The sequence below is a fragment of the Stenella coeruleoalba genome (assembly GCF_951394435.1).
Source record: "Stenella coeruleoalba genome assembly, chromosome: 19".
Taxonomy (NCBI): domain Eukaryota; kingdom Metazoa; phylum Chordata; class Mammalia; order Artiodactyla; family Delphinidae; genus Stenella; species Stenella coeruleoalba.
Window position 1 is genome coordinate 10570769 of NC_137165.1, and position 23465 is coordinate 10594233.

The 23465-nt window shown below is 42.1% G+C and overlaps 2 protein-coding genes across 8 annotated transcripts in view; one reads left to right on the forward strand and one right to left on the reverse strand.

Moving 5' to 3' along the window:
- Window positions 1–1792: 1792 nt before the first annotated feature.
- Window positions 1793–16072, reverse strand: DERL2 (derlin 2). Of its 2 annotated transcripts, none has more exons than XM_079903937.1 (7): window positions 15960–16072; window positions 15026–15091; window positions 12605–12678; window positions 11159–11252; window positions 10029–10224; window positions 9672–9762; window positions 1793–5051 (listed from the first exon to the last, which is right to left on the reverse strand). In XM_079903937.1, exons 1-7 carry the CDS (start codon window positions 16050–16052, stop codon window positions 4946–4948), a joined length of 720 nt encoding a protein of 239 aa, XP_079760063.1. In that variant the 5' UTR covers window positions 16053–16072; the 3' UTR covers window positions 1793–4945. The 2 variants fall into 2 exon arrangements, with proteins under 2 accessions (XP_079760063.1, XP_079760064.1); XM_079903938.1 differs by lacking the exon at window positions 10029–10224 and adding an exon at window positions 10911–10997.
- A 109-nt stretch (window positions 16073–16181) lies between these two features.
- Window positions 16182–23465, forward strand: part of MIS12 (MIS12 kinetochore complex component) — a 231109-nt gene continuing 223825 nt past the window's right edge. For 4 of the 6 annotated variants that reach the window (XR_013825058.1, XR_013825059.1, XR_013825060.1 and 1 more), the window contains exon 1: window positions 16182–16543. Coding sequence is in view for 2 of the 6 variants with exons in the window: in XM_079904803.1 (XP_079760929.1) it covers window positions 20266–20895 (630 nt within the window). In the remaining 4 variants the exon portion in view is untranslated. Of the gene's footprint in view, window positions 16544–20225; window positions 22263–23465 lie in introns of those variants that run through there. The other 2 variants (XM_079904803.1, XM_079904804.1) reach the window with 2 other exon arrangements.

Below are 23465 nucleotides of genomic sequence, written 5' to 3' on the forward strand. Positions count from 1 at the left end.
GTCTGCTCCTGTAATACAAGCAGGGAAAGAGGGAGTCTGATGGAACTAAAATTGTCTTTTATCCTTCCTTTCCCAAAATATTCGTGCCAGACTCTCAAGTTCTTTTCGGGGCTCCCAGCCCCATCATACACACGCCAATCAATGAAAAGATTCAGAACTCCAGCAGGAAAGTAGGATATTAGTTCCTCCTTCCCCTCCTAAATTCAAAGCTCTTAGAGAATTTGCTAATTCGCCACAGAAAGACCAGCAAGCAGCTGTTTGCTCTGCATACAGGAAAAGTGATTTCCAGAGAATTCATCATAAGCTTCAACCCATGTGAAGGACATCAGGCATCTTCTGTAGTTCATTTCCATGAGACTTGCCCTATTCATGAACCTATTAAAAATCCTCCTTCCCCTTTCCTCCAGGTCAGAGGTAATTTTTCTCCAGTTGCTGGTAGTATAGAGACCAGGGTTTACTGAAAATGTGCATGTTGAACTAATAGCAGATACGTATTTAAGAATAACTGACAAAATTTTACTTCCTTCTAAGTATTAATTTAGAAAGTCAACCCAAAATTAAATGGAAACAACTGTTTTAGTCTTTTCAGGCTGCTATGATACCACAGACTGAGTGGCTTATCAACAACAGAAAGTTATTGCTTACAGTTCTGGAGGTGCCAGCATGGTTACTTTCTGGCGAGGGCCCTCTTCCTGGTTCATAGCTGCTGCCTTCTTGCTGCGTCCTCACGTGATGGAAGGGGTTAGGAATCTCTCTGGAGCTATTTTATAAGGATTAATCCCATTCATGAGGCTTCCACTTCATGACTTAAGCACTTCCCAAAGGCGTCACTTCCTAAATACCATCACATCAGGCATTGGGATTTCAGCATGAATTTTAGGGGGACACAGACATTCAGACCATAGCAATATGTTAGCTCTCAAATTACGGATTCTGAGTATGTAAAAGACAGACCTCAGTCCTTCTTCCCCGTGTGCTTTCCAGAGTAACCTATTGGAGGGGACATAGGCTCCAAATGATTACAAGAGTACCAGGTAGGTAATATAAATGAGTGAAAGAATCTCTTGATAGAGCAAGTGCCGTCTCTAGAAACAGCCACTAGTTATCTCTCGGCAGCAGGTGCCACGCAGGCCTGGTATTGCCAGATCTTCCGGTTTTTTGCTTTTTCAAGAAGAGCCCCAAATGAAGATTTTCATGTGAAATCTGTCAATTTAAAACACTGGCTCAAAAAACAAAAACCCCCACAAAAACCATGGTGCAGGCAAAAGTAACCACATGCATAGGTAATTCATTCATAATCTCTAGCCTAATGACCCAACGATTCCGCAGCTTCAAAGCTAAGTGGAACAAACAGTTGAAAAATAAAATCCTGTATTGGCATTAAGCAGTGTTACACATTGCCCCCTCCCCCCAATCCCTCATATTAGTAGTCTGAAATCTGCTGTCCCCTCTTGTGGTTAAGTGGCTTTCATATGCAGATGGTCATAAGCTAACAGCTATTCAAGAAATATCTGGGCTCTTCTTCTAAAAGGTGAATTGTCAGACACATCTCATTCTTAACTGCTCTGCAAGGGCCCATGGGTTTAGCTATCTGTTCTTACCATGACCATACCAGCTGGTGGTCATCGTTGTTGGCTGGCTGCTCGGACCACCAAACCCCTGCCGTTGATCATGTTGTTTTGCTCCATCCCACTTTGAGACAGTCATAAGCTTCAGCAACTAGGTACAAGCTTGCATGCACATACATTAATCCCTCTATAATTAAAAATACCAGATAATAGTTTGCTGATCAATAAACAAAGTATTTATTCAGCACCCATGTGCCAAGCACTATGCTAGGCACTGTGGTGGATACAAAAATTTAAGACATGGTTCCTGCTCTTAAGGAGCTTTTACATTCTCATGAAGGAGACAAGACTCATTTACATGTACCAGCTAAGAACAATACAGAAATTTGATGTAAGAGTATGTTGTACAGACTCAAAGTGTCATAGGGATTCAAAGAACACAGGCAATGAAATAGGCCCTAGAGTCAAGGTATCTTGAGGAGCCAGGAATGGGGCAAGGCTTTGAAGAACTGAAGAGAATTAAGTTGAGGTCCCTGTTAGGTAGAAGTGGGAGTAACGTTCAGAGGAAGACAGAACGTATGCATTTGATATGGGGGCTTACTAAGAAGTTACTGTGCATTTCTGAGCAGAGAAGTGACTTGATTATACAAAGTTCAACAAATTTAATGCAAACGTGTAAAATATATAAGTAGCTTAGGGGACAGCCTACAGAACATTGAAAACAACGGCAGTATCATGACTCGCAACACAGAGTTACCTGTCAAAGGAAAACACAGCCACAATATAAAATGCAGGCTGTGAAGGACAGATGGCAATTCTAGGAAGCCCTTTACCCAACAAGCCAATAGCGCCAATATTTCCTAATTTCATAGGCCCCACAGACAGAGTGAGGGTTTCGTTACCAAGAATCCAGGACTTGGGTGGTCTCTGCTTAGAGACTACACAAGAGGTATGAAAGATACTAGGACATACAACAGTGACACAGAGAAAGAACAAGTGGAAGAGAGAAACAAAGAGAAATCCATAGTGGAAAAAAACAGCAAAATGTATCAAGTGTTATCTCCTATGGAGATGCAATTTGCATGTCCTTTTTTTTTTTTTAATGAACATATACTGTATTTCTACAACAAAAAAGCTATGCCTTAGGTGTGCTTTTCAGCATTACTGGTGGAATTCAGGAATCTTTTAAATTCTATGTATGTCAGGAAAATTGGTCACAAGATTCCATGTATCAAATCTCGCTTTTCAGTTGACTTGCATTAAGAAAAAGAAGTGTGTTCTGGAAGAACCAAGATTGAGAGGTAAACTGGGGAAGAAGTGAGGACTTTTCCTTACGTCCAGGTGAGCCAAAGTATCCGGATGTACAACACCAGGCCAGGGATGGTGGTAGTGGGACTGGCCACTCAAATTAAGAGGTCAGTGCTTGGAATGCCAACTGCATAGGACACAATGTAGTAGCACAGCATGGCATCCTGCCACTAGGAATTTTCATCTCATAAAATCGGAGAGACCAAAATCCCGTAACTGACTGCGTTTAGGCCATAAACTCAAAATGTTTCCTGTTTTACCCAGTCATCAGTATGTTTAGACATTCCCTACTTAAATGAACACTCAGTGAACAGATTTTAGAATTAAAATTTCACCACAGATATTAGTTAACCTTAGTTAACCACAGTTAACTAAGGGAGAACAAATTTAACTAGAGAAACCTATTTCTAGCCCCAAAACAATGAAAAACAAAACAAAACCAACCTTCTAATTAAAAGCTTTCTTGAACAAAGACAAGACAAAATTTAAGAATCCCATAAGGACTACACATTCTAAGATTGGCATTTAAAGATTTTTTTTAAAGCCACTTAGGAAAAAAAGCAGTCCCATTAACCCACGTTCCATAAAATTGCAACAATCAAAGTTACTGACTAGCAGCGTGTAAAGTACTTATATTAAATTCCATTACTTATGTATATTCCATTTAAAGATATTAAAATACTTTTCACTTCGCAAATGATCTGCAAATTCCCATTTAAGATGTTTATCAAGTTTAATCTAAACCTCATATTCATCCTTCTGAGGGACATCTCACACTCTAGAAAGCAACCACTTAGCCAAGCTGGCAATATCTGGGAAATGTTCCCGGGCCTACATGCCATTTGTTAGAATGATTTGAATTAATCTCTTTCCTGGGGGTATTCATTCTATTTCTCCCGGTTCTCTGAATTACTTAGGCAGTGTGATAGTCAACCTGCTGAGCCCCCAGGAAGTGAACATCTTGGCTAAGTACTTATTGAACCACTGGCTTTAAGTGCCAACTTCTGTGGACCTGTCTGCTTTCTACCTGGTTGGGAAGGTAAACCAGGTACTTGTCTCTGAAAGCTTCTTGGCTTTTCATGAAGCAAATGATAAATGTTCACCAGCCAAAGACCCAGGAGAAATGTATCCCTGCCTAACTGGTACCCGCTCATCTCAAGTTAGAGTCAACATTCTAACCTGTCTCCCAGGTGTAAAGAAGATCTTTCTGTTGTTTTCTAAAAATGTGGCCACGACCTGCCTTTCCCTGGATATTTCCGAGCAGAGAAATGCAGAGTAAATAAACGAGACGGTACATTAGCTTCGCGCCTACCTGACTCTCTACAACAGAGCTCCTGCTGCTACTTGATCCACCCTACCCTTTTTCTCCACCACGCTGTCTGACAACTTGAAGTTTTGTAAAACCCAAACGGAGAACAAACTATCTGGACAACAGAAACAAATCTTCCCACTGGAGCTGGCATTCTGGGTTAGTAAGTTGTGTACACAGCCACGGTGTCTCAGCCATGTATTTCCAATCTTGAAATGAAATCCAGTCGAAAGCCGTGAAGACACAGGACGAGCGGGCACGTAAACTGCTCTGAGTGCAGACCTATGCAGGAGAGCTAGAAGACATGGTGATAATTTAAAAGATCACACACAGAAGCTTTAATTCAGTGAGAGAGAGAGAGCGAGATGGAATTCAGTTTTATTTTGTCCTCTCTGAAACTTCCATTTACACCATGGCCTCGTCTATCAAAGAGGAGGAGGAAGAGGAAGAACTCTGCCCGTCACCACAGAACTCAAGTACTCAGGTACTTGCTCCTTAGAGGCAGCAGGGTATTTGTTTCTCCAGTTGTTTGGCTCCAAGAGATTACACTTTCAGTACCAGTGTAGTGAGGAACCACTGGCAAACTGCTGGAAATGTCTTCTGGATTAATCAGTGTGTCATTTCATAAAGTGCTTCTGGAGTCAAAATCTTGTCAAGCTGTCAAAAGTGTCCATACTTTTGCAACACAAAGGATAAAAGAATCCCAATGGGTATGTCACTGAGTCCTTCCCAGCTGGGTCTCGTTATTGGCACTGCCACTTTAGCCACCGAGGCGCTGGCCCTCACCCCAGGCAAAGCCTCCTGGCCGCTCTTCAGGTAGTGGATTGTAATTTGGATCTTCATCTGGTGTATCAAAAATAGCCTTCCTAAAAGACAGCCAACGGATATAATTTAGTCCCAGAGTCATCTTAGGTCCTCGATACTACTCCAAGATCAAAAAGATCCCATGGGGTTTCCACCAATGGACAAGCAGTACGTCTGCCTACCAGTGAAACAGTTACCATATTTTGAAGGGATTCATAATTATTTCGCATTTACATTAACTTTTACCTCCTTTACTAATTTTTACTACAAAAGCAGTACATGTAATTGTAGCGAAAACAGGAAATATATACGAGCAAAACATCCTAAATCACCAGAGGTATTGACACTTTCAATATTCCTCCAGAACTTTTATATATGTAATTTTACAAAAGTTAGACATTACTTCTGTTTTGTAACCTTTCCCTAAATCTATCATGAATGTCTCCCCACAACCAAGGTATCACCCAACATCCACTGATAGATGAATAGGCAAACAAAATGGTATATACATACAATGGAATATCATTCAGTCTTAAAAAGAAAGGAAATTCTGACACAGGCTACAACATGCATGAACCTCGAAGACGCTGTGCTAAGTGAAATCAGCCAGTCAGAAAAGGACAAGTACTGTACGTTTCCAATTATATGAGATACCTAGAGTGGTCAAATTCATGGAGATAGAAAGCAGAATGGTGGTTGTCAAGGACTCGGGGGAAAGAAGGAGTGGGGAGTTAATGTTTAATGGACACAGAGTTTCACTTTTGTAATATGAAGAGTTCTATAGATGGAAGGTGTTGATAGAAGCACAACGTGAATGTACTTAATGCGACTGAACAGTACACTCAAAATGTATAAGATGACAAATTTTATGTATACTTTATTGTAATTAAACTTTAAAAAAAACCTAACAAGTTATTCCAAGAAAAATCACACGGAGCATAAGAAGGGATAGCAAATGTCCAAAAGACTTTTAAAATACTACTATATGGTCATTCAAAATTTCCTTAAAGAATTAACCATTAAAGAAGCATCCTCTATTTGCATTCATGTTTTTAATTGTACTTGCCCACAGCTGATGAAATGAGATTATCTGAAAACTCTTGTTTTATACTGGGGTCAGAAAAAGCGTCTATATTTCAATATGAGCTCCTTTAATTCTTACAAATTAACAATAAACAGGCACTAAAAGAAAAATAAAGAGCTGAACAAGCAATTCAAAAAGGAAATCCAAATGGTTAAAAAACATGAAAATGTTTGCTCTCACAAGAATTAAAGGAAAGCATGTTAAAAACTGAGCCCCCCACCATCTACTTCCCAAACATTAGGTAGGGCAGAACAAAGCAGGTGTCCATGCGGGGAGGATGGGGGTGGGGAGGGGTGGAGCCATGGTGGCCCAGAGCAGGATGGGGGTTAGGGGAGCAGCCTTGCATAGGGAGTCAAGAGCCCAACTGGGGCATGCACACATGGAGCTGGCCTGCTGCAGGGTGTCAAGAGCCTGAGTAGGGTAAGGAGGGCACCCCCATAAGAGGGCAGCCTGACATAGGGAGTCTGAGGCAGAGCAGGGTGAGCAAGGCATCCATATGGAACAGGGGGACACAGTGACGAGAGACTGGCTACATATGGGGGTATTAATTAAATAAGTAAAAACATTAATGATAACAGGAATTGGGTTTCTCACTGTCAGTGAGAATGGGGAAATATGGAAAGGGGTGGATTGTCATAAAATAGAATACTACTCAGCAAAAAAGGGAACAAATTACTGTTACAAGAAAAACAATGTGAGTTTCAAAAACATTATGTTGAATGAAAGAGCCCTTATACAAAGGAGTACATACATACTATATGATTCCACTCATGAAGCTGTAGAACATGCAAAACTAATCTGTGGAGCGACAAAATCAGCATAGTGATTGTTTCTTGGGGGAAGGGGGCAGGGTTGACAGGAAAGGGGCTTGAGAGAACTTTCTGGGTAATGGTAATTTTCTCTTGATAGGAATTTGGGTTACATAGGTATGTGCGTTTATGAAAACCCATTAGTCGAAACCCTTGCGATGTGTGTATTTTGTTGTATATAAACAAAGAACTCTAGTTAGGGACTTCCCTGGTGGCACAGTGGTTAAGACTCCGCACTCCCAAAGCAAGCAGCCCGGGTTTGATCCTTGGTCAGGGAACTAGATCCCACATGCATGCTGCAACTAAGAGTTCGCATGCCACAACTAAGGAGCCCGCCTGCTGCAACTAAGACCTGGTGCAACCAAATAAATAAATAAATTTAAAAAAAGAATTCTAGTTAGTGATAGAGATTCTAAAATATTTAGAGAATTAAGTATACTGGAATGGAAAGATGGATGGAGAGGTAGATAGATGTACAAAAAGCAAGAATAGTAAACTGTTAATTGTAGAATCTATGTGGTAGGTAAATGTGACTGTATAATTTTTTCCACTTTTCTGTAAGTTTGGAAATTTTCATAATAAAATATTGGAGGAAAAATATAGAAAGGAAAAAAAAATGAATGAATCACGTGGAGTTGTACCAGAACTGCGAGTATCCGCATAAACCCATGTTTAAAAAACACACAGATCTGAAAACATACATGTATATACACTCATACGCATATGTATATAATTCCCTTGCTCTGTTCACTGAGAGGGCTTGGGAGTAGTAATACTCCAAAAGCAATAAGCACATCTGCCGCCCAGACCTTGGTCTCTAAATACCATTCTCTACTAAAAAGGAACTAGGCCTCCTTAAAGAAATAGCTGATTCTACAACTGGGTCAAGAAGAGCACAAGATGAGCCTGGGATATCTTGCTAGGCCAGAAAGTAATAAATTGGTTTAAAAAAAAAAAAAAAAGATGGGAGCACATTGAATAGTACTTCAAAGCCAGTTTAAGGAGGCTCCCCTTGGCCAAATCTGGGACAATATAAGCATCAAAATAAACAACAATAAGGGATTATAATTCATGAATAAAACATGAAACCATGGATTCTTGCAGATATAAATGAATTGAAATTCGATATGAAAAAGGATGTTTACGTAGTCTCAAAGTACCTCCCCACAAAACACTTAATTACAAAGGGGAAAAAAAGTAACTTTGGCAATGGAAAAGCCCTGCAGATACCTTAATCAAGTAATCAAAGTGATTACTACCACTTTGGCAAATTCAACCAATTGAAATCCTGTGCCAATAGGCTGCAATCAGAAGAACGCAGTATCACTTCTCTGATATTCCTGCCACAGATGCAAAACCTGAACCTAAATGTGAGGGAACATCAGACAAACCCAAATTGAGAGACATTCTACAAAATGGGGTTATAATCTTCAAAAACATCAATGCCACGAAAGACAAGGTAAAGCTGAGGAGCTGCTCCACACTGAAAGGGACTAAAGAGACATGGTAACGAAGCGAAACACCTGAATCTGAACTGCATTCTTCTGCTATATTCTGAGGACAACTGCCAAAAGTGGAATTGGGTCTGAGAATTAATGTTTATTTCCAGATTTTGACTATGTAAAAGACTGTCCTTGTTTACAGAAAGTGCACATTAAAGGGGGTCATGGGGCTCTCCCACATTTGATGAAGATGTGGGGAAATGGACACATACGTTGCTGGTGGAAATGTAAACCTGAATATCCATTCTGCATGGCGGTTTGGCAAGAAACTGAACAGCTATTCTACTTGTAGGAATTTATCCTTTGAAAATAATCATGGATGTGCGCAAAGGATGTGCTGCTACACATGCTATATGGATGTGTAGCTACAGGAATGTTCACCACTCCAATCATGGAAGGAAGAGCAAGAAGGATGTCAGTGTCCATTGCTAAGAGACTCGTAAATCGTGCTCCATTCATATCGGGGGTATCATGCAGCTGTTACAATTCTGTCGGACATTTATGATGGAAAAATGATTATGATATATTACATTAGAAAGAAGCTTATGAAACAGCATTGTTTAAAGAGTACACAGACAGTAAAAGGCTCATGAATACACATTAAAAAGTTAACAGTGGTAGCCACTGTTATATCTAAATGGTGGGATTATGGAAGACTTTACTTTCTTGATTTTGCTTATTCTACAGTCAACATTTAATAATAAAAACTCACATTTTATTCCTCAAGTGAACCCTTTTTAATGCAGTACGTCCCAAGGACACAAAATTCTGGCATAGAAGGAGGTCCTATAAATCAAAGCTCTACCCTCAGGAAACTGACATGTGAAAAAGCAGAAGGGACTTGCTTAAAATCACATGGCTGGTTGGCAGAACAAACAGCCTGTATCTGGTTTCCAGCCCAAAGCTATTTCCACTCTACTTCACTGCTTATCTCTATCACCTGTTTGGAAGACCAGACATTCCACCTTTAGAAACCTCCCTCTAGTCAGTTTTGCCCATTTCGCTACTTCACCTCTCTAAACTCAGACAGCATCCTTCATGAAACCAACAGGCTCCTCCCTGGGACAGGAGGTGCTGGTGGTCAGCTGGGACAGCAATTACCACATCACCCTCAGGACACCTTGAGCCTCCTGCCACAACTCTGGCATGGTCTGTTCCTACCCAATCCAATTGCTCCTCAACGGCAGCCCGATTGCTCAATCTCCAAATATTTACTGGCCTGAACGATGTGTGCTGGGAGCCCCGGTTTACCTGCAAGGAACATGTAACCTGGTGTTAAATACTCACAGAATAGATGGTGTTTTCAAAATTCTTATTCCACCAGGTTGATTGGGAAATACATCTTCCAAGAAAAAATATATGTGTCCAACTGCAATACCTAGAGTCAACCAGAAATAAAGGATGAGGGAGAGGATTAGAAATTTGATGGCAGGAGGCTCTACCAACAAAAATTTCTTCTCTTTAGGAAGAAATGTCAATATACTTATTAACATCTTGAAAACTAATATTGTAGTCTTTGAGCATATAACTATCAGATAATCCTGTAAGAGCTGTATATGAAGGCCAGGCAGGATTAACATGAAAAATAGTGACAAAATAAGTTTGCAAGTAAAATAATAGAAAAAGTAGTGCTAAGAATCTTACCCAAGAGGTCCACAATGATTGAGTTCCCCAACAACAAGGAAAAGCCCATGAGCACCCAGGGTAGAAAGGGGGCCTGGAAATTGAGAAGGCCGAAGAAGTTCATGCGGACATACGGGTTCCTTCGGCTCCACACGTAGACAAGCATTATTGTAAAGGCCTGGCCCAAGAAAACTAAGCTCACAAACAAACCGAAAAGCTAGCGGTTGGCATTAAGGAAAACAGCAACATTAAGTATAATAGGGAAGACTGGGCAAGGGAACTAAGGATTGTGTTCTAACATACATTTGAATTAGGAAAGGCGAGCAGTAGTTACATCTTTAGGAAAAAAAAAAAAAGCCTGAAAATAATTACCCAGAGCCATCAGGCAAAAACCTGCTTAGGCGACATCATCTGAAGTGTTGCTAATTCAAATTAACATTCTGCTTTCATGAAGTTCTTGCCTCTTTGGAGTATGTGTTAATTCCTTGGTCAGTGATCACCATGAGGACCTTTACAAACGTGAATCAAGCCAGCTGGAGCAAAACCATCTTGTCAGACAGGGCTACATTCAAGTCTGGTACTCAGTTGACAATTCTTTTTTCAAAAAAGTAATTTATTTAACTAATAAGAAACTACTGTATAGCACAGGGAACTCTACTCAATGCTCTGTGGTGACCTAAAAAATGGGAAGGAAATCCAAAAAAGAGGGGCTATATGCATACGTATAGCTGATTCACTTTGCTGTAGAGCAGAAACTAACACAACATTGTAAAGCAACTATACTCCAATAAAAATTTAAAAAAAAGTTTTGATGTTGACCAAATAAACGTCTTACCAACTTAGCTTAAAAGTAAAGTACACCCACCAACAAGAATACATCTAAGATACTTAATAGTAACCCACCTGGGTTAACAGTTCCTCTGACTTGCTCACAGTAGAAAAGCATCCTGTCCAACCTCTAGGCTTAGAAAAGCTGCCACATAAAGTACGCTGTAAAATAAATAGGAGCCTGAAGCTAATATGTGGGGGGTCTACTTTTATCTGTTCATTCCGAGTATCTAGTGAATTTTGGGAGACAGATGAAAAGCTTTAGGAAGAGAGAGGGAGTTCTTTAGTATTTTCCTGTATTTGTTCTATTTGTCGAAGGATACAGTCATTAAGAATCCACCAAAAAGGAACATAAATACAAAGTCTGCTGTCCGACCTCGGAAAGAGCCTTCTTCTAGCATTCGACAGTAACGATATCTTAAGTTCCAAGTTAAGAAAATGTTAAGCACACAAATATGAAGAAAGTAAATTTCTTTTTTTAAAAATTTTTTTTTGCGGTACACGGGCCTCTCACTGTTGTGGCCTCTCCCATTGCGGAGCACAGGCTCCGGACGCGCAGGCTCAGCGGCCATGGCTCACGGGCCCAGCCGCTCCGCGGCATGTGGGATCCTCCCGGACCGGGGCACGAACCCGTGTCCCCTGCATCGGCAGGCGGACTCTCAACCACTGTGCCACCAGGGAAGCCCAAGAAAGTAAAATTTAATGTACCACTTAAGTACACTTGGACTCCACTTTATGTGTAAGAAGTCAGCCTTTGTTCCTGTAAGAATATTTATGAGTGGTAGTATGGCTGCGTCTCTTTTACCAGGCATTTTAGGCAAGGTGAAGAGAAGACCGGCTCCATGTTTTACAAAAACTGTTCCTGACTGGGGAACTAAGCCAGACGCCACATAAACATGCTTCCCGTCACCGACTACACCTTTTCAAATTTGTCCTGTCTTTCCCGTGTTCAGCCACAGCATAATCTACACCATCCTTGCTTTTTCACAACCTAATTTGGAGGAAATCCCCGTCAAGAAGCTTCATGTAAAAATCTGCTTTTTCAGGCCAGGAAGTTACGCATTGCTATACCTCAGTCAATAAGGAGGCATTACAATGAAAAAATTTAATTATTAGAAACTTACCAGAATGATACACCATACAGAAGACACAGGAATCCATCCTAGGGCAGGAATCCTGTCACCCCTAAAAGGCCCTTTGTCTACTGCAGATGAGCTGAGCTGTAACTCCCCTCTTAATCCAGAGGGTCGGGGTGCAGGAGAAATGCCCTGCTCAATGGCCCCAATTACCATCTGATCAGAGCACAACTCTTCCTCTCTTTCAACAAACTGGAATATGGCGAGCCCAGGAGACACGGCGCTGTCTTTCCAACCAGTGGAACCAGCAACCAAGATCCAAGGAGATCTCAAGTTCTCCATCCCCCATGAACCCACTCCCAGGTTGTGCTTTATCACTTGGGGCCCGCCAGTGTTATTTTGTAAGTACACCTCAATTAAATCACTTCTGCTCTCCTTTGATCAGATCTGTAAGTGGCTTATGGGCAGAAATGTAAACATTTTACGGTTAAATACCTCCCATTTGAATAAAATGACCTATAAACACCCTCAAAACATTACTAACTGACCAACTATTCTGTGTATCACTGAACCAGTAGCCAGAAGTTACAGCTAAGATGGTAACAAAAATAACAGGATTAATAGTTTCAAACAATATTGTATTTCCTAAGTAAACCTAAAGTTTTTATGCTAACCCCACTTCGTAAAGGATACAGAAAAATCATGTTAAATAAAAAATTGAATCCAACTGGCCCAAAAAATAAGAAATTGGTGATTAGCCTCCATATCTGTTAAAAGAAAAAAATCAAGAGAAAGACAGATTAAGTAAAATATACCAGAAAACATTTTTATATTAAGACGAAGGAGATATCCTATGACTACAAGGGTTGGAAGGCCATGAATAGGTGATACTATGTCTGAACTCAAAAGTGAGGCACACAATCTGACACTGAATTTTTGTGCTGCTTCAGTGAAAGATGTCACTTGCCCCAGGAAATTTCTAAGGATAGTAGGACAGAAAACTTGAAATTGTGATTCTTTTTTTTTTTTTAAACCCATACTATATGGTCAGGCAAATTATGGGAAAAGTTTGATGGAAAGACTAGGTTAATTTGCAGAATAGTGCTTTCATATATGTAGTATCACAATCTAATGAATAGTCTCAAGATATGAAAGGAAAATTGCTGGATCTAATATCAATTGCTAAGAAATGTTTCTATATCAGTTGTCAGAAACATCCAGAGTGAAGAGTAATTCTAAAGCAAATACTCAAGTTCTAGTCTGAACAAAGAGCCAACTCCCTGTAAGTAAAGACCTAATACTTTAACAATTAGAGTCTAATTGGTAGATACACAGACGCTCATTTTCAAACCCTGATATACTCTTACCCACCCAAACCATCCACACCTGCAATAAAAACAACTACTCACAATGACAGAACACTTAACATTTAAAGTGTTTTAAAATATTCTGTTCTCTCATATGATCTTAATTATCCTGTGAGATGAGCAGGTTAGCACTACCATCCCCATTTCACATATGAGGAAAGTAAGAGACCTGGATGATTTTAAAATGGCCTGCCCAAGGACACACAGCTTGTATAGGGAGACTGAACTCAAACGGAGAAATCCTAATTCCAACTGCAGATACTGGTGTCAAGAGTTTAACCTCAGGGGCTTCCTTGGTGGTCCAGTGGTTAAGACTCCATGCTTCTACTGTAGAGGATGCGGGTTTGATTCCCTAGTTGGGGAACTAAGATCCCGCATGCCATATGGCTGGCCAAAAAACCCCCCCCCAAAAAACAAAAAAACAAGAGTTTAACCCCAGGCAAAATCAAATCTCGTTTGTTTGGATGGAGCTATAGCTCCCAGCAAAGGCCATGTGAGTAGAGGAGGAAGAATGCAGTTATAAGGGCCCACAGGTCTGCTTTATGCATCATTTAATTCTTAAGAATTGGTAACTTTTTTTTTTTTTGCGGTACACGGGCCTCTCACTGTTGTGGCCTCTCCCGTTGCGGAGCACAGGCTCCGGACGCGCAGGCTCAGCGGCCATGGCTCACGGGCCCAGCCGCTCCGCGGCATGTGGGATCTTCCTGGACCGGGGCACGAACCCGTGTCCCCTGCATCGGCAGGCGGACTCTCAACCACTGCGCCACCAGGGAAGCCCCAAGAATTTGTAACTATTAAAGTTGAAACAATTCAGGATTGTTTACTACATACTAACTGCATCCAGGATTTTAGAGTCCTCAACCTAGTGAGGAGACAAGCATATAAATAAGTGCAAGTATGAGATGAGAGATATAAAAAAAGTATTTATAGATACCCTAAGGACACAAGGGAGGATGAATCTGAGAAGGCTACACAAAAGCTGCATCTTGAAAGACAAGCTGGAGTTCAGTGGGTATACAGTGAATGAAACACATTTGGGACAGAGGCAACAGCAGGTGTAGAAACAGAATTACTGGTTTTGGGGTCTCTCTCTTACTCCAACTATAGCCTATATGATCATTCTAGAACAGGAAAACACATCTCTCTTTTAGCACTCAAATTACTGGAAAGGACCATCTCTCACTGTAATCTAATACACTGCCATGTTGTCTTCGATGTCAGTCTTCTGGAGTTCTGTTAGGATGATGTGATCCCTGGAAGATGGATCAGAACACTAACTGAACTGAGTTTCTGAACAGGACCATAGCAGTGACACCAAGGTGGCAGGTGTGGTACATGGTGGTGAGTGCACAAAATAAGGGCATCCTGTGAGACTCTCCCTGGACAGCCAGCTGATCAGTCTCCTCTCAATCTGTAACATTAACTTTGAACCAGTGATTCCTAAATACAGGAACTGGACACATCAAATCAAAACCATGCAGGGAACTTTAAAAATAAAATACAGATTCTTAATTCCTACACTTGGCGATTCTGATTTGGTACATGATGAGGAGCTTGAGAGTCTCTTAAAAGTTCCAGACTGCAAGAATCACTGCTTTGTACCCCGCCCCCCCACCTCCATAAGCCTTATAATCAAGTATTCCCACTGAATTCTTTGAGACAGTATATGACAGGATTAGCTACTAAAATGTAAGAAAAACAAGTTTAAATACTGAGGCATTAATGGCGGTTGTGATGGACCACTTACTTGAAAGTGTTTAAAGATTAATTCGGGATTGAAGTACAACTGAAAAGGTGTGATCAATTCCAACTGCTGAAATAGAAAAAGAATTTCTTCAAGCAAGTCAATCAAGAAACAAAATATCATCATTTACAACAAAAGATTAATAGGGCCAGCAATTTCCCACTCTCAGTCACTTAGACTGAATCATTTAAGGCTTTCTTCTTAGGCTGGAGGAAAAGGACGGTAAAGAACTGTGTAGAATTGATACAATTCTTTGTATTCCCCAATACCTAACACAAAGTAAAAGTCTGTTTGATGTTTCAATAGTTAAGGGTAATGTGAAGGTATGGAAGGCAGGTGGTGATATCTTAGATACAGGGCAAGTAAGAGCAGCTGCTACGAATCTGTCCAACACATGGGCACCACCTGAAACAACTGTGTGAAGCAACAGAATTCACTCAAAAGAACCAAGACTCAATACCCTGCCACCGTGAGGGCTGGGTGCTTCCAGCCAACCTCTATTACAGACTCTCTGTATTTCAAGACTTTTCCGCTCGACAACTTCCAGCTTTCTATCCTCAATATCTACGTTTCTCCAGTAAGCGGACCCTCCTTCCACTAGTCACCACATTATCATCTGGCCACCGCAGGAGTTCTCAGACACGTTTCCTGGGTGGGCGGCTCCCACCTAAGCCCTGACTTGGTACAGATCTTGCCTTTATTTCTCAAAAACTGACCCTCAGTCCTGATCCCCCAGCCCTCTTGGAGCAGCACTCCCTTCTAGGGTCACCGGGTAAGCACTCACGGGGCCACTCCGAACCCCAAAGTGAACCCTGTACGCCTCCACCCACCCTTGAGACCAACCCCTCTGAGCTTCCCGGAGGCCCAAACCCCAGTTTCCCGAGGACCCGGTTATATCCAGCACGGATAATGAGAAGCTGGCGCTGCAGCTGCTCACCACAGCGGCGGTGGTGAGGACGCAGGCGGTGGTGTAGGCGCGGCTGACCGGTGGGATCTGCAGGTACTCCAACCGGAGGCTCTGGTACGCCATTTTCCCCGCCGCCGCCGGCCCCCCCCACTTCCCCTTCCGCCAGTCTGTCCCAGAGGCGGGGCGGGATCAGGGCGGGGCCCGCCCCTTTACGCTGCTGCCCAATCAGCGCTGCTCAGTTGGTCAGCCACCAATCGCTAGAGCCCGAATGAAAGCACACCCGCCAATCACGAGTTGTGTCTCCGCGGCGGCCCAGCCTCGCTTCTCCACCCACCTACGTCGCGGGAAAGAGGGTGAGTACCGCTTCCTTCCGCCAATCCCCGCAAGCCACAGCTAGCTTTCCCGCTCGCCCCCTTTCCGTCAGCAATATAGGTTGCCCCCGGACAGCCAGCCAATCAGGAGCGCGGTAGCATCTTGCCCTCGTTCTAAGGCAGCTAGCGGTCGGAAATTGAGGGAGTTAGCGGTGCTGCCTATATCTGGCAGCCGGCGGTGGTTTAAAGAAGGTGGCGGGAAGCCAGTGTTTGGTCGAATTCGTCACTCTCATGGTCGCTTGGGTAAGTGCCACGGGGCTGTATTTTCTCTGAAGAGGAGGGAGAAGGGGTGGCACTGGCTGAGGCCTCATCGCCGGGCGCTGGAGCGGCCCGATGGAGCAAAGTCTCCGGTGGGCCGCGAACCTCCACTCTTAAGGTTCCGGCATGCAGCGGGGGCGCGGGGCCTGCCGGGAGCCAGTGCTCAGGCCGGAAGTGGTTCCTACTCCGTGGTTTCTGGAGCTCCCGCTGCTCTACTCGCTGAGGTGTCCTGGGCACCTCCCGCGTTTCACCTGTAAATATCTATTGAAACCGTACTCATCCTGCCCTCAGGAAATCTAAGGCTTGCGGAGAAGATAGGCCCGTGATAATAATATCCTAAAGTAGGAGTTGGCCAGTGCCCGAAGAGAGGTCCTGATGGGAATTCAGAGGAGGGGGTGGGTCCGCAGGGAAGTGTATTTAAACTGACCCTTGGAAGATATTTGGCCAGGCATCTTCTCTTGAGGGAAAGACATCACAGGGAAAGGCCATAGCTTGGTTTGGTTGGAACAAAGAGTAGTCAGATCATGGCAGGCAAAGTTAAGAATATTATACTTTATTCGGTGGGTTATAAGGAAGCACTAAAGGTTGTTGGAACAGGGAGTGGCCTCGTCTGGTAGTATATAAGGAAGGAATTAAGTAAAAGGCTGGAGAGAGTGGTTTTTAAAAAGGATATGAATGGGTAATTTACAGAAGGAGAAACCTTAAGAGTTAATACGTTTCAGGTGGTGCTCAACTTTACTGGCAGTTGGAGAAGCGCACATTAAAATACTTTTACCTGCACCCCAAACATCACCCTCACAGCCTATTGATAAAACAGTGCTGAGTGTTTTGCCTACCCTGGTAAGCAAAACACCTTGACAGAGCTTTGGCAATGTCTTGTAGGGATGACAGGCAAGATTGGAGTTTTTTGAGAATCGCAAATTTGGTTTAAGGTGGATTTTTCAATTTGGAGGCTTGATTAGGATTGGGTAGAGCTCATGAAAAGCAGTCCAGCATTGGGAGAAACAGCTGAGGCAAGGGTTTCAGAGAATCTTGCTGTACAGATTGTTGCTGCTTAGCATTTCAGAGTTGATCAGTCTTTCCGGGGGCTCATAATGAATAGTCAAGCCGTTTGGACAATGAAAATATTACTCAGGTCTCCTAGAATAGTAGAGTCATGCTAATGTAAACAGTAAGCTGTTTGGGGAGGCAAGGAGACTGTCGATAGTTGCAGTCCTCTGTGTCCAGCCTGTGTGGGGGTTAGATGGTTTTGGTTTTCAAAAAGCAACACTGTAAAACAATTTTACAAGATTGGCAAAAATAAGAATTTTGAGTAATATCAAGTGAAGGCAAAGACATGAGAAAGAAATTCTCATATACTGCAAACGGGAGGGTAAACCAGCCTAGCTGTACTCCCACCCCTAGTGTTCTGGAGAACATTTTAGTGGTATTTAGTGAAATTATGTATGGGTAAACTCTGTGGCCCAGCAACTATGGACAGTGGACACATGAAGTACAGTATACGCATATGGTAAAATTAATGGAATACTTTGGTTAGAACCAATGAAGTGGGGCTTCCCTGGAGGCGCAGTGGTTAAGAATCCACTTGCCAATGCAAGGGACACAGGTTCAATCCCTGGTGCAGGAAGATCCCACATGCCGCAGAGCAGCTAAGCCCGTGCGCCACAACTACTGAGCCTGCGCTCTAGAGCCTGTGAGCCACAACTACTGAAGCCCACGCGCCTAGAGCCCGAGCTCCACAACAAGAGAAGCCATTTCAGTGAGAAACCCGTGCACGTCAACGAAGAGTAGGCCCTGCTTGCTGCAACTAGAGAAAGCCGCGCACGCAGCAATGAAGACCCAGTGCAACCAAAAATAAAAAAAGAACCAATGAAGTAAAATAACAATGAAGTGTAATAACATGAAGTGATTGCAAACATAATGTAAAGCAAACCACACATAAAGAAAACTGTATTTTTCAAGACTATACAGTTGACCCTTGAACAACGTGGGGATTAGGGGTGCCAATCCACCCAGCAGTCAAAAATCCTTGTGTAATTTAGAGTTGGCTCTCCATATATGCAGTTCTACATTCACAGTTTCAAGCAACTGTGGGTTATGTAGTACTTTAGTATTTACTACTGAAAAATATCCACGTATAACTGGACCTGGGCAGTTCAAACCCATGTTGTTCAAAGGTCAACTGTATGTCTAAAACCTGTTAAAGATGAATTAAAATTAAAGATGAACTGAAAAGGCATACATTAAAACACTGGAGTAGGTTCCTATGGGCGATGAAAGAAAATAAATAAGAGAGGACCTAGCATGGACCAAATATTAGAGTGCTATGAAATAGGAAGTATTATCACTTCAATTATGCATATGTGAGGTCCTTAAAAAGGAGGACAGGGTGGTTAGTAAAGGTCAGATGATGAAGGTCCTTGTAAGCCATGAGAAAGAGTTTGAAATTGATCCTGAAGGCATAGGGTAGTGTTGAAATTAAAATCCTGTTAATCCACAGAATCCTCTCCACAAGATATAGAAGAGAAAGCAGTTTTATTACTGAATAAGCATATCTGGATTACAATGCATTATAGGTAATCTGTGAATGAGATGACAAAGACAGAAAGAAATTCTACCCTATTTTATACAGCTAAACCTTTACAACCATTCTATTTTTAGCCATTACATAAGTTCTCAAGGTTAACAGCATCTTGTCCCATAGAAAGATTTGACTGCACCACTTGCTGCAAATTATTTCATAAGGTTCATCCTAAATTCACCTGGTAATTGAGGTAGCCATTTTTTTAGCTAATTACTTTGCAGGAATAATGAAACTATCAATACTTTTATTTCTATGACAAGTATATGGTTACAGCTCAGAAAAAGGTCCCTAGGTTAAACACCCACAGTGACAGGGAGATAGGAGTGCAATTTTCCTAGATGTTTACATTTGAAAGGAATGTCTCCCAGACCCTTGAGAAAACATCAGGCTTGCTCAGCTTCTAATGGGATATTTTTCAGATGGCAAGGTTGGAAGGACAGGGGAGTTGAGGACCTTGGCAAGGGAGCCGTTGAAGTGATGGATCATGGAGCTTAAAATGGAGAGAGGAAGAAGTGAGGTGGGAGAGACTGAGAGCTAGAAAAAGAAGATCAGAAGGCTGAAAGTCTTGACGATTAAGGTATAATATGAATATGAGAATGAGCGTTGGAAGACCAGCATATGAGGTTGTGGTCAAAAAGTAGGAGCAGCTGGGGAAAGAAGTTACAAATATCAATCGCCATGTGGCTAAAAGAGTGGAGACGAAGATCATCGAAACTCAAGAAACTGAGTGTCTAGGGCATTGGTAAGATCATCCATGTAAACTTGAAAGTTGTCTGGGATGATAGGATTCCGAAGGCTGATCCATAGGCCAGAAGCCTCAGTAACTGAGAGGTGAGGGAAATGGACAATGAGGAGGAAGAGGGAGGTTACAGGCTGATGGAAAGAGCCTCAGTGAGGCGGCGTTTGTATCCTGCTGCGGATGAGTGAGGCTGGAAGTAGCATCAGGTATCAAGGAACATAAACTTCATATTTTTTTGTCTGCTTCTTTGTTTTGTTTTTGTTTGCTATCTGTAATGTCATTTGTTACTTTCATCAGATGATTTTTTTGAACAGAAATGAAATTTTTTCTTATTACATTTGCAGATTTTTCACATTCAAAATAAACAAAGCAAAATAAGCCAAGATGTCTGTTGATCCGATGACCTATGAGGCCCAGTTCTTTGGCTTCACACCGCAAACTTGCATGCTTAGGATCTACATTGCATTTCAAGACTACCTATTTGAAGTGATGCAGGCTGTTGAACAGGTTATTCTGAAGAAGCTGGATGGCATCCCAGACTGTGCGATTAGCCCGGTCCAGATTCGTAAGTGCACGGAAAAGTTTCTTTGCTTCATGAAAGGACGTTTTGATAACCTTTTTGGCAAAATGGAGCAGCTGTTTTTACAGTTGATCTTGCGTATTCCCCCAAACGTCTTGCTTCCGGAAGATAAACCTCAGGAGACTCATCCTTATAGTGAGGAAGAATTCCAGCTTCTCCAAAAAGAAATTGAACAGTTACAGGAGAAGTATAAGACTGAATTATGCACTAAGCAGGCCCTTCTTGCAGAATTAGAAGAGCAAAAAATTGTTCAGGCCAAACTCAAACAGACATTGTCTTTGTTTGATGAGCTTGAAAATGTTGGCAGAGACCACGGGACTAGTGATTTTAGGGAGAGCTTGCTGTTCCTGGTTCAGAACTCCAGAAAACTACACAATATTAGAGACAATGTGGAAAAGGAAGGCAAAAGACAAAATATCTTAATGTCTAAATAATAAAAGGAGTTTGTCAGAAGGTGGAATGATAAGGGGTTTATATCAATGACCATTCTGATCCCAGTGAACTGTGTACTTTGGGGGCGTCTTCTTTGTTCACTCTTTCCTGTATTCCACGGCCTCCTCTTTTTTGGTCCACTCTCCTGAAGCATCTATGCACTACCTTGAACTAATCTTTGAAGCATCTGTGCTTAGCAGCCTCTAATGGGTGGCAAGGGATTCTTGGTTCAATAACGACTCATTTGGGGGCATGACTGAAGAAGTAAAGCTTTCCCTGGCCATTTAAAGATATTTGTAAAAGTTGTACCTGGGTCATCAGTCCTCTGTAACCTTGATCCTTTTGCCTTACTCTTTGGATGAGACCAAATGAGAAAAAGGTTAAGTGGACATCTTTTTTTTTTATTATTATTGTTATTTTTTTGTGTGGTACGTGGGCCTCTCACAGCTGTGGCCTCTCCCGTTGCGGAGCACAGGCTCCGGACGCGCAGGCTCAGCGGACATGGCTCGCGGGCCCAGCCGCTCCACGGCATGTGGGATGTTCCCAGACCAGGGCACGAACCTGTGTCCCCTGCATCGGCAGGCAGACTCTCAACCACTGCGCCACCAGGGAAGCCCGGACATCTTCTTTATTAACCAGCCACTGCACTGTGGGACAGCCAACACAGACTGCTTGTTCTTGCCCAGTAACTTTTCTCACACGGGGACTTTAATAACTCGTTGAAGGAAGCAAGTAGCAGAAGAAACAGCTATGACCTTTAGAAAGAAGAAAGAAGTTATTTTGTTTCTAAAATAAATCCTTTCCTTGACCAAAGCCTTGGTGAGGTTAAAGAGTTTACTGTCTTGGAGCCCAGCAGTGGAAGACATTGGACAAAAAGGAAGCAGATTTCACTGACATAGAAAAGGAAGCCTGGAACATATCCAATAGCAAAATTTATATTAACTGACTATTAGGTATTTATACCTTTTTTTTTCATGCTTCAGTTAGTTTTGGAATCTGCCTTGTACCTAATATTTAATTATTTATTCACACTCATAAGCATCAAATATTTAGTACTCTCAGTGATAAATTTTAGCCGTGTCTTGTGCTTAAATTCAATGGAATCTAATATTTCCTTTTGTAACTAATCCATGTAAAATGTTAGATCACCCAAGGAAAGGGGAGAGATAGCAATAGTTGCTCTTAAGGTATTACTTGCCTTCCATGTCTTCCTAAAGAACAGGATTTGGAGTTTCTCCTTTATATAGAAGTGTAACTTAGGGTGTTAATATTTGCAATTAAATATTCATCAGTTTAGGAAGCCTGTGTTTACCTGGAATATGTTTATTATCAAAGAGTCCTTTTTTCCAATCCTGTACATTAAATATATATGTTTTTAAAGCATTGATTTGTGATTTTCTGCTGTATATAATGTCATGGTATGCGTCCTTCAGTATGACTTTTTACCCAAATGATCATTTATTTTTATTTTTTATTTTTGCATTTGGAGCTTATTTAAAATCTCCTAGTGTAGTGGGTTGAATGGTGATCCCCCAAAAGGTATGTCCATGTCCTGATTCCTAGAATCTGTGATTGTCCCTTATTTGGAAAAATGGTTTTGCAGGTAAAATTATGTTAAGGATCTGGAGATAAGTCATCCTGATTTATCTGGCTGGGCCCTAAATCCAATGACAGGTGACTTTATAGAGGGAGATTTGAGACAGACAAGGAGGAGGCCTTGTGACCACAGAGGGAGATTGGAGTGATGCAGCCACAAGTCAAGGAATGCCAAGAGCCACCGTAAGCTGGAAGAGGCAAAGAACAGGTTCTTCCCTAGAGCCTCCAGAGGGAGTGTGGCCCTGCTGACCCCCTTCTCTTAAATTTCTGGCTTCCAAAACTGTGAGAGAATACATTGCGGCTGTTTTAAGTCACTAAGTTTGTTACAGTAGCTGCAGGAAACTAACATACCTAGTGAAATTAGAAATTAAGGTATTCATAAGGATGTAGGCTGCTTATTTATTTTTTTAATTTTATTTATTTAATTTATTTATTTTTGGCTGCATTGGGTCTTCATTGCTGCACGCCAGCTTTCTCTAGTTGCGGCGAGCGGGGGCTACTCTTTGTTGCGGTGCACGGGATTCTCATTGCGGTGGCTTCTCTTGTTGCGGAGCACGGGCTCTAGGCGCGTGGACTTCAGTAGTTGTGGCATGCGGGCTCAGTAGTTGTGGTGCACGGGCTTCGTTGCTCTGCGGCATGTGGGATCCTCCTGGAGCAGGGCTCGAACTCGTGTCCCCTGCATTGGCAGGCGGATTCTTAACCAGTGAGCCACCAGGGAAGCCCCCTAGGCTGCTTATTAAGGAAACAACAGCTGAGATCTGCTTGGCCTCATTATATATGCAATAATATGGTTTGTTTGGATACGGTTAAAATATGGACCTGACTTGGATAGAAGGGTGAAATCCACAGTATTTAGAACTCGAGTCCATTACATGTTGAGTAAGTGCTTAATACTTGTTGGATATTAATACTGTGACTATTTGTCCTAGTAGTGTCTCTGCAGGAATAAATTAGTATACTTGGCCCCATTGTCCTC